Below are 15,063 nucleotides of genomic sequence, written 5' to 3'. Positions count from 1 at the left end.
CAATACAGTACCTCCATACAAACGTTACTTCCTCATTGTTTTATTCTCATGAGTGTGGTATCATTTTATGAATGTATGTGCAGTATATGTGTGTGTGTTTGGCTGTTTTTTGTAGCCATCTGTAATTGGATGCAAAAGTATGTTTTGGTCTCATCATAGTGCATTTTTATCCTCTTGTATTCTGCCTCAATCTAATTCTGTATTTCCTTCACTGGAGACTAACTGAACAATTAACTGGTGGCTAATACAGTACATGCAGTCCCCTTTTATCTTGGTGGCCATGTACTGTACCCACAAGATGCCATAAATAAACTTTGTACTTGCTTCATAAAATTGTTTGCAACCATGGTTGTTGCACCGTGCAGACACAGATGGATTTAATTAGGCCGATAAACCATGATATATATGCTTGAATGTATTTTTGACATTCAAGTCAAAACTAATTTAAATCACAAAAAGTCGCATTGTTTATTACATACAACAAATGCCTCCCATCCAGGAGGCGAACCATGGTCGTCAAGTGTTATGCACCCTAACCATAAGGCTGTGTGGTAACAACTAAGTGAGTGTCAGAACCCGGGCTAATCAGTATTTTCTTTTTTTGTTGTTGTTGCTGTTGTTTCTCTTTAGCTCCGAGACACCAAATCCATCGGTCAGAATACAACACTTCTTCATTTCCTGGCTGACAAGTGTGAAGAGAGTTACGAAGTGATTTTGAGGTTTCCAGATGAACTGGAGCATGTGGAGAGTGCCAGCAAAGGTATGTCTCTATGTCTTAATGTATTGAGACCATCAAATATCATATTACCCACATATAGTACCAACATCATCAGCTTACAAATACACTATGTTTACCGGAGGCGATTTAACTACCAAAAGACATCCATGAATGAATTGCAGTTTTTAGCCTGCACTATATTTTTTTAACTTTCCCCCTTTACTTATCTATTTGATCCCTTGATGGCAGTGAGCACTCTCCCTTTGTGACAGGAATAGAGTTGTTTGTCTGACCACACTGTCATTCAGCCTGTCAATAAACTAATTCCACTCTAATTCTGTTCTTAAGCATTTGGTGGAATCCCTGCAGGCTTATTTACTTTGTTAGTCTCGTAATTGGATATTTAATCTAATTCAACTAATTATGTACTTGACTGAGGCTGCCAGCCATTGTGTAAGTGGACTGAATAGTCTTCATGCGCTGTATATATTTAGATGTCTATAAGCACAAATTTTAAATAATATCAGCTTTGTCATTTCATGGAAATGAAGGAGATGCCAGTTAATTGACTGAGACCAGTAAATAAATGTGTCATGCGCAAAACCCTCAAGAGCTATTTAAGGACTAGGACTGCAAGAAACTGTTCACTGTTGATGATCACATGCAATTAAACAGGGTTTTCATTGCAACAGCACACTTACATTTTGAGACATTAAAAGTGCTGACAAGCCTACAGGTCTGCTTAGTTCAGTTAGAGAATTACCATTTTTAAATAGGCCAGTCTTATATGAGATTTTATCTTCAAAAAATACACCATTTCAACTCTTTAAATCTCCATTCTTTTTTTGTATCATGAAGAAACTCCTTTCTTTGCAATACTTATTTTTATTCCATATATTTTACTGTGCCTTTAACATGTTAATCATAGTTACATGAGAACTGAAATCACTGCCTCTAAAATCCATTTTATTAGATTTACTTTGAGGCACAAAGGACCAGTGATCAGAGGCCATTTGTTTTCACTCAGATTTCTGATGGAACAAATTTCCTCCAACTTAATGCCTAGTGACTTAAATGACTGAAATGTTTTAAATGTATAAAGTACCACATTCTTATTACTGATTCATTTAACCTGCCACCATTTGACGAATCCTTATTGTTTATTTGGAAAAGTATTAAGTTTTACCATGGCAACTACCACTCTGCCTGGACATCATTTTGAAAAATATACATAACAATCAATGTTTACACTTGGATAATAATACCAGCACAATAAAATCACAAAAAAAACCAAATGACATAAAGTAGAACAGTAGACTGCAAATCATTAATCATCAATCTTCTCATTATCTTGTCATTGGTGAAGGAATTATCTTGGGTGATACAGCTCATGTGAACAAACTTATCGGACAGTGACATGTGACTTCTGATTGTTGATTTCATGTGTGGGAAGGATTGACTTAAACGGACACTGACATCACTGTGAGGGATTCAAATGCAATCAAATGCCCATCTACCATGGTTAGAAGTTGTACAATTAATGTACCGCATTGATAAGTGCAATCAGGCCTAAATAATTTGCCCAAGAAATCATAATTTTCCCTGCCTTGATTGGCTGCTTCAGTCTTTCACTCCTCCAGTGCACAATTTAGAAGAAATTGGATTGCCACCTTGCTATCGTCTGGACACAGTTTTTATTTCACCACTTTCACCACCATTCATAATGGTGCATATCTTTTTCTTGCAGTAATTCAGAGTTTCTGTGAGTTTTACGACAGGCCTATAAATATTTAAATGAAGGGTGATTGCTGATTATTGTTAATTGCATTATTTATTATTCAATCTTTTGACCAGTGGCCTACAACAGTATTTAGTGATAATGGCTTCAGGTAGCAATAAAAGCCAGCTTTAGTACTTTCAGGCTGAATTAATGCAGATGTCAATTACCACCTTACTATGTATCAGTTCGTATAAAAATGTATCACTGGAGAAAATTTAACTGCAGTCATTTAACAATAGTTTATGTTTTGCTAAAATGGTACAACTAATATATGTAGGTCGCTACAGTCAAGACAATTATGATTACATTCAGTCACCAAAAAAACCTAAAAAACCCCCCAAATGATTACCTCTCTTATTACATCAGAAATCAGTATACCCATAGACCTCAGCCTGGGAGCATGAGATTCAGTGTCCCAATGGAAGCTTGGGTTTAACTTTAACTGAGACAAGTTCAGCACGTAGAGATGTTCCCTAAGGAGACTATCTCCTAGAATTCAGCTATCATCAAAGCCTACCTGTATCAAGGTCAGTTTTGATTAAAATCCACATAATTATGTAAGGAGGCAGGGCCAGCAAGCTGCAGATGTTCCAGATAGGATCTGGACAAAGAGATTGGCCATGGTTTTAACAATGCACTGTAGACACATGGCTTTACTGAGCAGAAAATAATTGTATGTATGTAATATTGATAAAAGGAGTATGTTTGGTTTTCATTAAACTTTTACCAGTTTAAAATGTTCTTACATCCAAATTAAATTTAGGAACATATTAATTTTGGGTAGTAATTAATTTGATGTCTGTTGTTGTATAACTTGTATAGCCTTTTTATCAACCCCATTTTTATACCATATTGACATAGAAAATGCTTGAAAGCCATTTTGACAAAACGAGAATGACTACTTGTTAAGTAGACGTGAACTTTACTTACTAGATAATTTGCATGCAATTAACCAGTCCTTTGATGCAGTGCTAGTGGAGGCATATTGCGTTTTCTCTTAAAAATATGTAAGGAAACATTTTAGTAATCATACCGAAGGTCCGTTACAGTAATACTCTACAATAATACAGTAATTATAAGTCATTATGGACAAAGAGTCTGCCAATGAAATGTAATGTCATATAATGAGGTCTTGCTAAATGTAATACATTACAATACATAATACAATACAATAAAAGCAGCACTTGGCTTGTGCTTTCTTTGATTTGGGCCTCTTGGCAGTGACACTGCCTTCCAACTTTAATTACCTCCATCAAGGGGTTTTTGATTTCTTGTCGTTGGTTTTGTTTTTCAAAGGTAACAGCTTATCTAAGAAAAAAGGAAAAAAAAAACATACAACTTCAATGAAATCTGGTCAAAAGTTTGGCCAAGGGCTAAGAAGCAAATTATTATCTTTTAGTGCTTCCTTAGGTCATATAGCACCTTTATGGAATTGAAACTCAATATAAAATTAAATGTATTTCTGTGTGGTTAAAGCAGGTGACTTTTAAATTCTAGAATTAACTGTATTTTTTTCAACATGTTTTACTCTGCAGAAAGACAAGCAAGCACACAAATGGTTGATCTGTCTTGCCCTTAGATCAGTAAACGTGAAGAACATTCTGCTCTATTTTTTCTTCCAAAAGCATCGGTTGCTGCAGTAAAATAATTACAACCTGGAAAACAGGACAAGGACAGGAACTTGACAGTATTTTTCACCAGCATCTACAGTATCACTTTTCTTGTCAGTGAAGAGCTGCTCAAGAGACACCACTGCCATTCAGAAACTTCAAATCTTTTTTAAGTAATCGAGCTTGTGAAGAGATATATCACTGCAGCTTGAATTATGTTTTGTCACATTAGAATCTTTAACCTTGATACTGAGTACAGTATTGAGTTTAGTCTTGACACCAATGTGAACCATTTTTACCATTGTTGAGATAAGAATTGGAGACATGTACAGCTCCTCTCCAGTACAGCATGCTTACAATATATTTGGATGTCCAAGATAGCCAAGAATATGAAAACACCAATGGTGCGCTGGAGAACAGTTGTGCAACGTGTTGATTTTGATGGACTTGCACAGACTGATCCTCAACTCCTTGTGTGTACACTCTCAAAGTGAGAAAAAGGCAACAAATGGAAGCAATAGATCCTGCTCCAGATCAATATGTATTTTTTTCTTAAACAGTACATAGTTTAATAGTAATATATAATATTGTTCCAAATCAAAAGCGGAAGCTGCAGCAAAAAAGAGTAGCTAGATTTTGAGAGTATCCAACTGGAAATATCCCACGTCCTCCCTTAAGGCTTTCATTTAAAGCCTCTCCAAGGCTCTAACCTGACTAATGTTACTGCTGGAGGTCAAGTCCACTACAGTGATTAGAAGACCATCCGTTGCCGGGTATCCATGGACAACAGCTGACTTACAGCCTCTCCAAGTTTTTCAGTCTAACAAATGAACAACTCTGTTAAATGCCACACATATAAACACAAGAACAAGAACAACTTGCTTGCTAGCTTTAGCCTTGTGGAAAATACTGGTCTTGCGCAAGGGGTGCACTTCTAGCATGCAAGTGGGTAGGCAGGTACATAAGTAGGCAGTTCGGCCGTCCATTCATTTCATTCGAATGAGTTTATTACAGTCATGTGACTGTTTCATTTATTGACTACTGTCAGGCTCTTATGTGATATTCAACTAATACAACAATGAGCACTTCTGAAATAAGTTGCCTATTTCCGTTTGTTGTAATAATCTTAAGGTTGATAGCTAACACCTAGGACCACTACATAGGAACAAAGGGCTTTACTTTGTATATGACATCCCTTGTGCATGTACAAATGTATGTCCTTTGTTGGATTGATTTATCAAGCATGATACAGGTCACCCTTTTTTTTGAAAACGTGGTTCTTGGCTTTTGAGGCAAGTTCTGCTTATTTTATCGGCTTTGTATCAAAACTACTAACATATTTCACTGCAAGCTGTGTGTGTGTACAATGTTATTAAAAACATCTAATATCATAATTACAGCTCATGTGAGTCTTAGCCACAAGTGTTCTATCAATATTGATTGTATATCAATTGTGACTGGTATAGCGATGATTGTATAGGTGAATGTTACTGATGGGAACATTTACCATCAACTTATGTACGCTCTTTGTATCTCCCTTATTCATCTAGGATGATGCACCACTGAATAAGAGTATGTTAAATACTGATCACATAAAGTATGTACAGTTTCTACAGTAGATGCATTCATTCATGAATGTACTATTGGATATTGAGACTGTAATGATTTGAAATGTAGCCATAGAATCCACTATTTTCATACCCCTGACCTCATCTTAATAGCAGCGGCAAAGCCTTGAGAGAAGTGTCATTGGCCAATTTGCCTTGTTAAATCCCCCCCAGAGATGAATATGTGGGGCCTGACAATGGGAACTAAGTCTGTGTGGTGATTCCACTCAATCAGTGGTGCACTGACAATCTGTCTTGACAATCCGGGAAAAGAGGAAATATGACACAAATGTTCTCATAAATCTATTTAGTATAAGGCATAGCCAAGGGCAAAGTACTTTGGAGCCTGTGAGAGAGAAAATGGAGAATGAGGGAAGGAAAAAAAAAGATGAACTCTGAGGATATTAATACCGCTGTGAATATATCTATTATCCACATTCATTTGAAGGCACTGCAGCATAATAAAGCAGTGCCCATTTCCCATTTAAACTCCTAGCAGTACTTGGCTCTGTATTACGTAGACAAAATGCCTTTTTGGATGGGGTATAACACAGAGGGGATCATTTTTCTTTTGGTTTCAATGGAGTTGCAGGGAATCATGGGGTTGAGAAGTTATTCCCATATACCAGTCCAGGGAGGATATCTTACTAATGTCAGCTACAGAAGCTTAATGAAGAATGGACATAATTCAAGCCAAACACTTATGTATTACTGCAGTAAACGCACACATGTTAATTTTTTGGTATAGAGATGTGTCTTTGATAGAAACTTAGGATTTACATGTGGGTCATTCATTGATTTCACAGCTGATCTGTTTTGACTCAATTTAAAAGTTGACGTCAGGGTTTTATAAGAGTTCAGTAAGAAAAAAAAAAAACTATATTGTAGCTGTAGAAGTTTTGGAAACATTTTGAAAGTGTCTTGCTTGCAGTTAGGCTATCCAAGAAACTGCTAGCAAGACTAGCAAAGCAATATGGTCATTTCATGCAAACATTTGCTGTTTTTTTGTTTTATTTTCTATGAATCTATCATTATTAGAGTTTTAAAAAGTTCAGGCACATCGCATACACACAGTGCACACAGCCGCCCATTTGTATTTTATCAGACTAAATAAATTATATGTTGTGTGTGTTTAAAGTACTCTTGAATTCAAATAAAGTGCTTCAATTCTTAGGATAAATTGTACATTAATGTTTATGAAACTGTGTTAAATGCAAAAAGCCTGATTTTCATCACTCTTTCCAAATCAACCTTATATAGAGCTGTATTTCCCATTTTTTCCCAAATGTTAATCACATACACCATATGCAGTCGCTAACACACAAACACACAGAAATGGCTTTACTTTCAGTGCAATTTTTCAATTGGTTTCTAATCTCCGCAATCATAAAAAGGAGTTCCTATTGCAAAATAATTATGTAATGTTTGCAAAAAGGTGCAGCTTTATCCTTTGTTTAATCTTAATTGAAATTAAATGACGTCAGTCATTTTGATTTTACAATTTTTCTCATAGTAACCTTGTTATTTTTAAATACATTTTCTTAATTTGAAACATAAATCCTAGTCACAACCCTCTCACATTGAAGAGAGGGATTTGATGCAATAGGAATATCCAATGTATTACTTATTATTAATTTACTGTATAATGCATGTTGAATGTATGAAATGACTAAGTAGCATACAAAGTTTATAAGTCAGTGCACTGCGTTGTATACAACAAAGGACTAGCCTGTATACCTGGTTCTGTGGCTTAAACCATTGCCAGGTCTTTCTCTCTTGTGGGTAACACTACTGATGAGGCATTCTCCAATTATAGGAGGCAGACACTCCTCTGAGCAAGTGAGCTGCGATATCACCTGCGTCTCCTGACCTCAAACAGTGTTACCTTTGGGTTGCCAGTGCACAGTAACACGGCTCCTGTCATCAATTTTGTTATCTGGCCACTTTTTTTTTAATTTCAGTAATTGTTCAGCTCTCTGGTTTCGCTCTCAGAATTAGCAGCTTTCATTTCTGCTGTGATATGCAGCCAATTGAAAAATTGGGAGTGTCAAAACGATGACATAACACCAACAACAGACCATCTCATCCTCTGAAAAAAAAAAAGAAAATCTATTTCACAGTCAGTGAAGTTTCCCTTCTTAGATTTGTAGTCAAACTTTCCCATTTCCCTTTAGAAGTAATTGAATGACAATCTGATTTAGGTGCATATTAATATATTCAATGGGAATTCCACTTGCCATTTAATCGTGGGAGTTAATAGGGTGAGGTATGAGGCTCACAAATGTGCAGCATTTCAAGTTTATTTCAAATTATAAAGTGCGAAATTGCATGTAGGTAAACCTGGAGACAGTTTTAAAAATTTCGAAATAAAATCCAAAAACATTGTGTTGCTTCCAGCATCAGAGAAGCTGGTAATGACTGTGGGAATGATGAAGTACACATAACTTTGGAGCTGGGTGGAGATTCACCTACCAGCAGTACTTTGACCCAGATTGCATGCCCAAGACAACAGTGGAGTGGCTTTGTCTCTGTGTGTACTTGAGAGGCCCAACCAAAGCCTGGATTTAAACCTCTTTGAAAATCTGTAGAGAGACCTGAAGATTGCAGCTCACTGTTGCTTCCTATCCAGTGTGACTGAGATTAAGTGGGTCTGTAAGGAAGAAGGAGAGAAAAAATCCAAACGCAAGATGACTTGATGTCCTGACATCACTATTTTTCCAAGTTTTAAACTAAGAAAAAATCTTGCAAAATCAATGCTAATTCAGTGCATAGGATTCATACAGATAATACACTTGGGTCTAAAATTTCGATTGATGTCAGAAAAGGTCCAGTGGATGGAACATCGTTAGGATAACAACATCAGACACTGCTTTACCACTGGTTTGGCATGTTTGCAGAATCTACTCAAGTTTAGATAAATGTCCTCTTCTGTTGTGTCCATTTTGTTATGCTCAGGGTTTCAGACTATCCACCGTGTTAAGTTACAAAGGTTTGAAGTGCTGTTAATGGTTATAGGTTTGTTAACATTTAAATGCCCTGTTTGTGCAAAGTCCACACCTTTACTTTTATCATCTGGTGTGTTACTGCCTACCAAGCAAACACCTTGGAAGCTTTTCGTGTTTGAGAACTCATCATTTATGCATCAAAGGAATTTGGCAAGGGTACTTGTATTATTGAAGGCACAGTCTTGAGTAATACACAAACAATGACAGTCTTTGGAGTCCTGAGACCCAGATTTCCAGTTGATTTGACTGGACATTTTGTGCAGGTTTGCACATACATATTTACATGATTAGAGTGGTTTTAAAACATAGCAAAGCCAGAAATATTTTCATTATTTGTGGGTTTTAACAACCTCACACCAACAAATCATTTTGGGGAAGGCAAAAAAGAAGGAAACCTCAGTGTGTGATGGCTAACACACTGATAGAAGTTTCCATAGCCTGCTGCATCAGAAGTACAGAATTCACATCTTTATATTAAAAATGTTTTATCTGGCCGCCAGTATAACATCAAGTACACACGACCATTAGTCAACTTAATGCTGTCACCGTGGCTTGAAATGGAAACAATTTCCTCACCGGTTGTTTAAGGTATACCAGGCTGTGAAAGTGATAGAGCTGGATCAGTGAGGCCAGCAGTTTAAATGGACAGTCTGTCATGAAGAATATTAGGAACAGGAAACAGACCTGTCTAGCTCCACCAGCTCAGGATGAGTGATGAGCTCTAGAGACTTTTCTTTTTTTCTTTTCCCCCCTTTTTTTCTTTCTTTACTCACTTCATGGTGGATGAGTAGTTCATTGTGAGACCAAAACAACTATTCTCTCTCTTTCTTCTTTTTTTTTCTCTCTGTCCATCTCTCTTTCCCTCCACCTCTGATTTCTTACATCACCACTTTGGCCAGCCAATATGAATGTAGACAGAGATAGACACATGCAGGGAGGCCAGCAGCCCTGCTTAGCATCAGGCTCCAGTCCGTGACAGCAGATTTCAATGAGAGCTGACAATGGGACCAGGAATGAGAATAATGCTGTTTGCCAGCCTAGAAATTCAGCCTGTCACAGTAGACCATTTCCCATGCTGGGAGTGTTCCACGAGCTGAGGTGAACAAGGAAGCTCCATTTCAAATGCAACTCTGTTTTTCTGCTCTAACTCATAACTAGAACCAACCCACTGCGGTAGATTACAATAATCATAGCATTTTCAGAATTTAACAATAATTGAGCAACAAGCTGGTCTCTGTAACAGTCGGGTATAATGCGTGGGTATTGCTGAGTTCAAACTCTTCTATATGTACTCAGATCTTTCACACAGTACTAAGCATAAAAGTTTTGTTTAATGATATACAGTGATTGAACTCAGGAGCCAGAAGATTCAAATCCCAGCGGAGCAAAAGTAGCCAGCCATTGTGAGTTTGCGGTAGATGGAATGTCACCTTCTGCAATGGGGGCACATGGGAGAGCAGACTTGTATACTTTCAAAGTCATTACCAATTACTTGTCCTGTCTCCTTTAAAATGTACATGGCAGTGAAAGAAGTGCAATTATGGTTTCTTGTTGTGATAAAACTGCCAATTGACAGTGATTATCTAAAAACAGACAGACCTTATTTCTGTCAAATGCACCCTCAGCTGCCCATTTTTAAAATCTAGTTAAACCAGTTCAAAATTGTTATAACCTGAAATATTCCTCAATTTATTCATTTAAGCCATGTTAATTACACGTTTTTTAACAGTTTCAAAATTGAATGTAGGTTTGAAGCTCACATCTGCCAGTCATTTATTCCCAACAGTTACAATGGATTCCACCATTCATATAAACTTTCCAAACCAGTCATACAGCATAATCCACATCTCTGCCTTTGATCCGTTTTAGTAGTATAAATTGCTAAATGTACCAGCAGAGCTTCTGAGCTATGAGGATGCAATAGCTCTTCACAAAAATAGTGCATGTATCTATGTTGTGCAGAAACTATGAGTGTTTCTCTGCTAACCATGTGCCTTAAATAGATTGTTACAGTCAGCAGAAATTTTCACCGGAAATGTTAATAATGTGTTGATACACATAGCCTTTTTACTCTGTAATTAGACTGATTTTGCAGCTCTATTCATTCATCCAGCAATGGTGTCATGCAGAATATTCCTGTACTACAGCACCATCCTGTAAGGCATAGCGATACTCATTTGCAGTGTAACCCTGCAGGTGATGCATGAAAACTATAAACATGCTGGAAAAGCTCTTCTGGTAGCAACACACATAAGTCACTGACACATAAGTACCATGGCCTGTACTCCTCAGTGTTTCAGATCTCCATTAATTGGCTGAGCACATTATTACAGTGCCTGACATCTGCATTTACTTAGGACATAATCACAAAGTTGGATTTACAGTGTGCATTGTGCTTTGAGAAAAGCTTGCAACATGAGGTCAGGCAGATAAAATGCTTTTGACCTGTCATAGTAAATTGTTGAGCAACAAACTGCTGTGTTCTTGAAGTGCAGCAGTCCTGTCAGCAACAGCTTTAAAGTCGTTTTAAAGTTGTTTTCATGGAGAAACTTGTAATATCATGTCTGCCATGCGATTCTGATAAGTAAGATAATGATGAGGATCGTTGTACAAATGAGCAGGAAATTGAGTTTTCCCCGAGGTGATCACTGCACCCTCCAGATAAGACCCTGTTGAGGTGTTACAATAACAAGTGCACAGATTTTTAATATTGACAGATTGAAAGAGTATAATCTGCAGTACAATTTGCGCACCCTGTTCAGGATTTATGTTGTGTGCCTGTGTGATGGTTCACCGGTGAGATCTATATTAAAAAGACTAAGCTTGCCAAATAGGTATCATACTATTGTTAAATCATTCATTTAAGCATTAACCCGAAGTGCTCTTCCAAGTTCTCCTCCACAGACCACTTCAAATCCAGCAATAGGGGGATATGGGGTTTTATTTCATAATCCAGGGATGACTGATTTGGTTTTGTCTGACTTTCTGACATTCATGAAGAGGACCAAAGACTGAAAAAAACTAACCAATATTGGTTTTTTTTTTTTTTTCTAATTTCACATCTCAGTCAACATCCAAATGTTATCTTATTATAATCTAATGATAATAATGATAATAGCTGTAATAGCTCAATGTGCCACAAATTACCTTGTAAAATTGGATAATTTCAAAAAAGATAGCATAGTGTTAATATAATTACATAAAGGCAATAAGAAATGTAATATTAATTAACTAAAATCAAGCAAAAGGCATGCCCACAATGGGGGAAAAAAGGCACCAAGACCCAACTTGACTGATTTTCATATATGGCAGTTTTCATCCTCAACTCATCCTGTTACTGTATAGAGCGGTAAAAACTAGGCCGGAGCCCAAGTACTGACTATGTAGGAGAGAAGTAAAATATTCAAATCACTTCTGAGTTTGTGTGATCCTTTTCACTGCTTTGAAAGTGAAGACTTAATGCTCTTGTCTTAGCATCACGTAGGCAGAAATGTGCTTTAAGTGTCTCTCAAATATTAGGCATGGTGTGTCTATGTGTTGGTGTTGCTGTACATCTGGGCGTTATCCTCTTATGGTATAATCGTCTTAAGAGCAAGGCCTCCTGCACAACTAATTGCTAGCAGCAGAAATGGACATCCTTGTTATATTTAAACAAATAGCAATATACATTTTCTGTCAGATATGAATCGAGGAATGTTCTCCAAACCGTCACAGACCTTTTTCATTGTTGTGTTGTCATAACAAATTTGATCAGGTTAGTGACATCTTTTCAAATCAGTAGAAAGGGAATTTAGAGCTCTTGTCTATCGTGCCAATCATAGTTCTGTTCATCTTCATGTACAAAAGCCACACCCTGCCATGGAGAAAAATACACATCATACTAGACATGCTATTTACCCAGAAAGGCAACAGATCATTTACCGGCTAGGTGGTCATTGCAGTAAAGTGCCTCTGTTTTTCACTCAATTCCTTCCCACACACTCTGCCTCTATTGACCACTGTTTGAGAAAACGTGTCTGTGGCTCAAATGCTGTCATAAGAATCTGGTCAGCTTTCGCCAACCACTGTGCATCAGTGGGGGTGAAAATTGATTTTGGATACCAAATTGGGTCATTTTTATCATCAGCTGTCATCAATATATAATTTAAATGCATGGCCAGAAGCGAGCATTGCAGGGCTGCTCACAGTTTTACTGGGCCCTAGGGAGCAGGCTCCCATGGGCCCCTTTCAGTTAATGCATGCCACTATGTGTGAAGATTCCACCATCACTCGTAATTTATAACCCCCAGAGGAGCAAAGACAGAGCAGTACATAGGCATTCACTGCCTGTATTGCAACATTTATGTGGCACTTATAGGTTTTTGCAGAGTCTGCCAAGACCATGCTTATCTGTAGGATTAGCTATCATGAAAACCATCTTCCAGGTTATTTGTCCGCAGCAAATGCCACATTTGTTTCTTTTTCTTGCCATTCCAGGAAATTATGCACTGCTGAATTTCAAAGCAATCACAGCTATACTGTTATGAACTATTGTATAAACCATTGCAACCACAGCAGTGGTTGTGTAGTTGTGTAGTCATGTTGTCTTTCTTAAGTGTTTACAGTGATTTTGGTCAGTGTTCTGCGGGAAGGTAGTGAGACTCAGGCAAAGATTTGCTGTAACCAAAGCTTTTGGTACCTCACCTGTGTTTTTTCATCTTGGTGTGTTTTGGAATGTAGGATAAAAAAGGTACCGTCGTTTTGTATACACAAGCCAAACCCACATTAGCATCAGAAGCAGCTTCCTTTGTGTAGTACAGAACATGTTGTGTTTGTTGGTCTATATGATGTAAATCATGCTGATTTCCTCTAATTTTGTCCTCAGGCTTTATGGAAGGAGTCTAATTTAGCAGCCATCCCTTTATTTCCAAAATAAATCTAACAGGTCCTGACTATGACCTTTCTCTTACATGTTGATAATTTGCATTTTCCACCTTCTTTTTTTACACCTCTGTGATATGGAGTCACACTGTGTGATCCATATTCAAATATTATTTAAATCAGTTGCACCACATTTGCATGTGAAATTGAGGATTTGAAGCCAGGTCGCCTGAATACTGATCAGAGGGACAACCTTCGTTGGAGTGAGGGTTGATATTGCAAATAAATGGGACAGGGTATTAATAATTGTCATGAAAAGAGTGTTCTATATTACACGCTGCTATAAAAGTGTTTTTCCTCCCATGTAATGAGTCTGATATTGTTCTCAACCCTTTTGCTTTCAGCTCAGGAAATGGCTATACTCTGTTCTAATAGAGACCCAGCAGTGGTGTCACTTTTTAGGACAAAATTAGCCACAAGATGGCAGCTTGTTCTGACACCAAAACACCTTTTATATTTGCAGCCAAATAAAAAAAGAAAAAAACCCACACAAACAAAAAAAACAAAACTCCACAAATAATGCTATTTTGCCAGCAATTGTGTCACCAACCCATTGTGCTCTGCAAGCTAAATAATATCATATGGCAGCACTATTATGGATGTGGAAAGGCAGATTTACTCAAAAGTGTTAATTAAATCACATTTGGTAAATAGGAGTGTACTATAATTCTTAATCAGTTGCATGTTTATGATATTGTAACAGCACAGCTAGTCTTTTGTTCATGAAGAAAATGCATTATAGATAGCTTATTTTAATATCTGTCAATATAGAACAATATTTTTTACTAATGTCAGTGTTTTCTGGGTAACCATGGATATTCATTTTAGTAATACTACAGAAAAAACTTTTATTCAGGTCAACAATAATTATATTATTATCTAATAGCAGAGTAGCAGTAGTATGTAAACAGGGCTCATATTTGCATACATTACATTTCAGTTAATCTTCAACAATAATGCTTTTTTATACCACAAGTGTTGCAGGAGTTTTGACCTCCCCCCTCCATGAACCTTGGAAGTAGGTGAAGTTGTGCTAGAAATCTCTACACTGCTTTTACAGTTAATCATTACCAGGAACAAGTTAGTGAAAGCTAGCTAATATTAGCTAGTGAAGCATGGAGTGAGGTATTCGCCCCTGTGTTGTGAAGCGACTATCTTGTGCTGTATTTCAATGCACAGTCTGGTTTAGATCTTTTTAAACAATTATTTCCTTAAATCACTGCCTCACAATCGATATGGGTACTATTTAAGTTTACAGGATTGATCCTTCGTACTCAAGTGACTTGTTACAGTTTTGCTAGTGCTGTCTATCTGAGTGTTTGTATGTGTTTTTCTTGATTTTATAACCCTAGCATGCAGCAAGTTGTAGGCTGAATTTGAATTTGACCATTTATAAGTCCCATCGTAACACACTACTGATCAT

General features: G+C 37.1%; 1 protein-coding gene across 1 annotated transcript in view; it reads left to right on the top strand.

The window, feature by feature from the left end:
* The window catches only part of diaph2 (diaphanous-related formin 2), a 352,442-nt gene that overhangs the window by 224,435 nt on the left and 112,944 nt on the right, over window positions 1–15,063 (top strand). Inside the window, exon 24 of the mRNA XM_070836524.1 lies at window positions 631–760. Coding sequence (XP_070692625.1) covers window positions 631–760 — 130 coding nt within the window. The remainder of the gene's footprint in view (window positions 1–630; window positions 761–15,063) is intronic.

Source organism: Pempheris klunzingeri, chromosome 9, assembly GCF_042242105.1.
Source record: "Pempheris klunzingeri isolate RE-2024b chromosome 9, fPemKlu1.hap1, whole genome shotgun sequence".
NCBI lineage: Eukaryota > Metazoa > Chordata > Actinopteri > Acropomatiformes > Pempheridae > Pempheris > Pempheris klunzingeri.
Note: the sequence above shows the minus strand (reverse complement) of the source record. Positions and strands in the feature narration are given on the sequence as shown.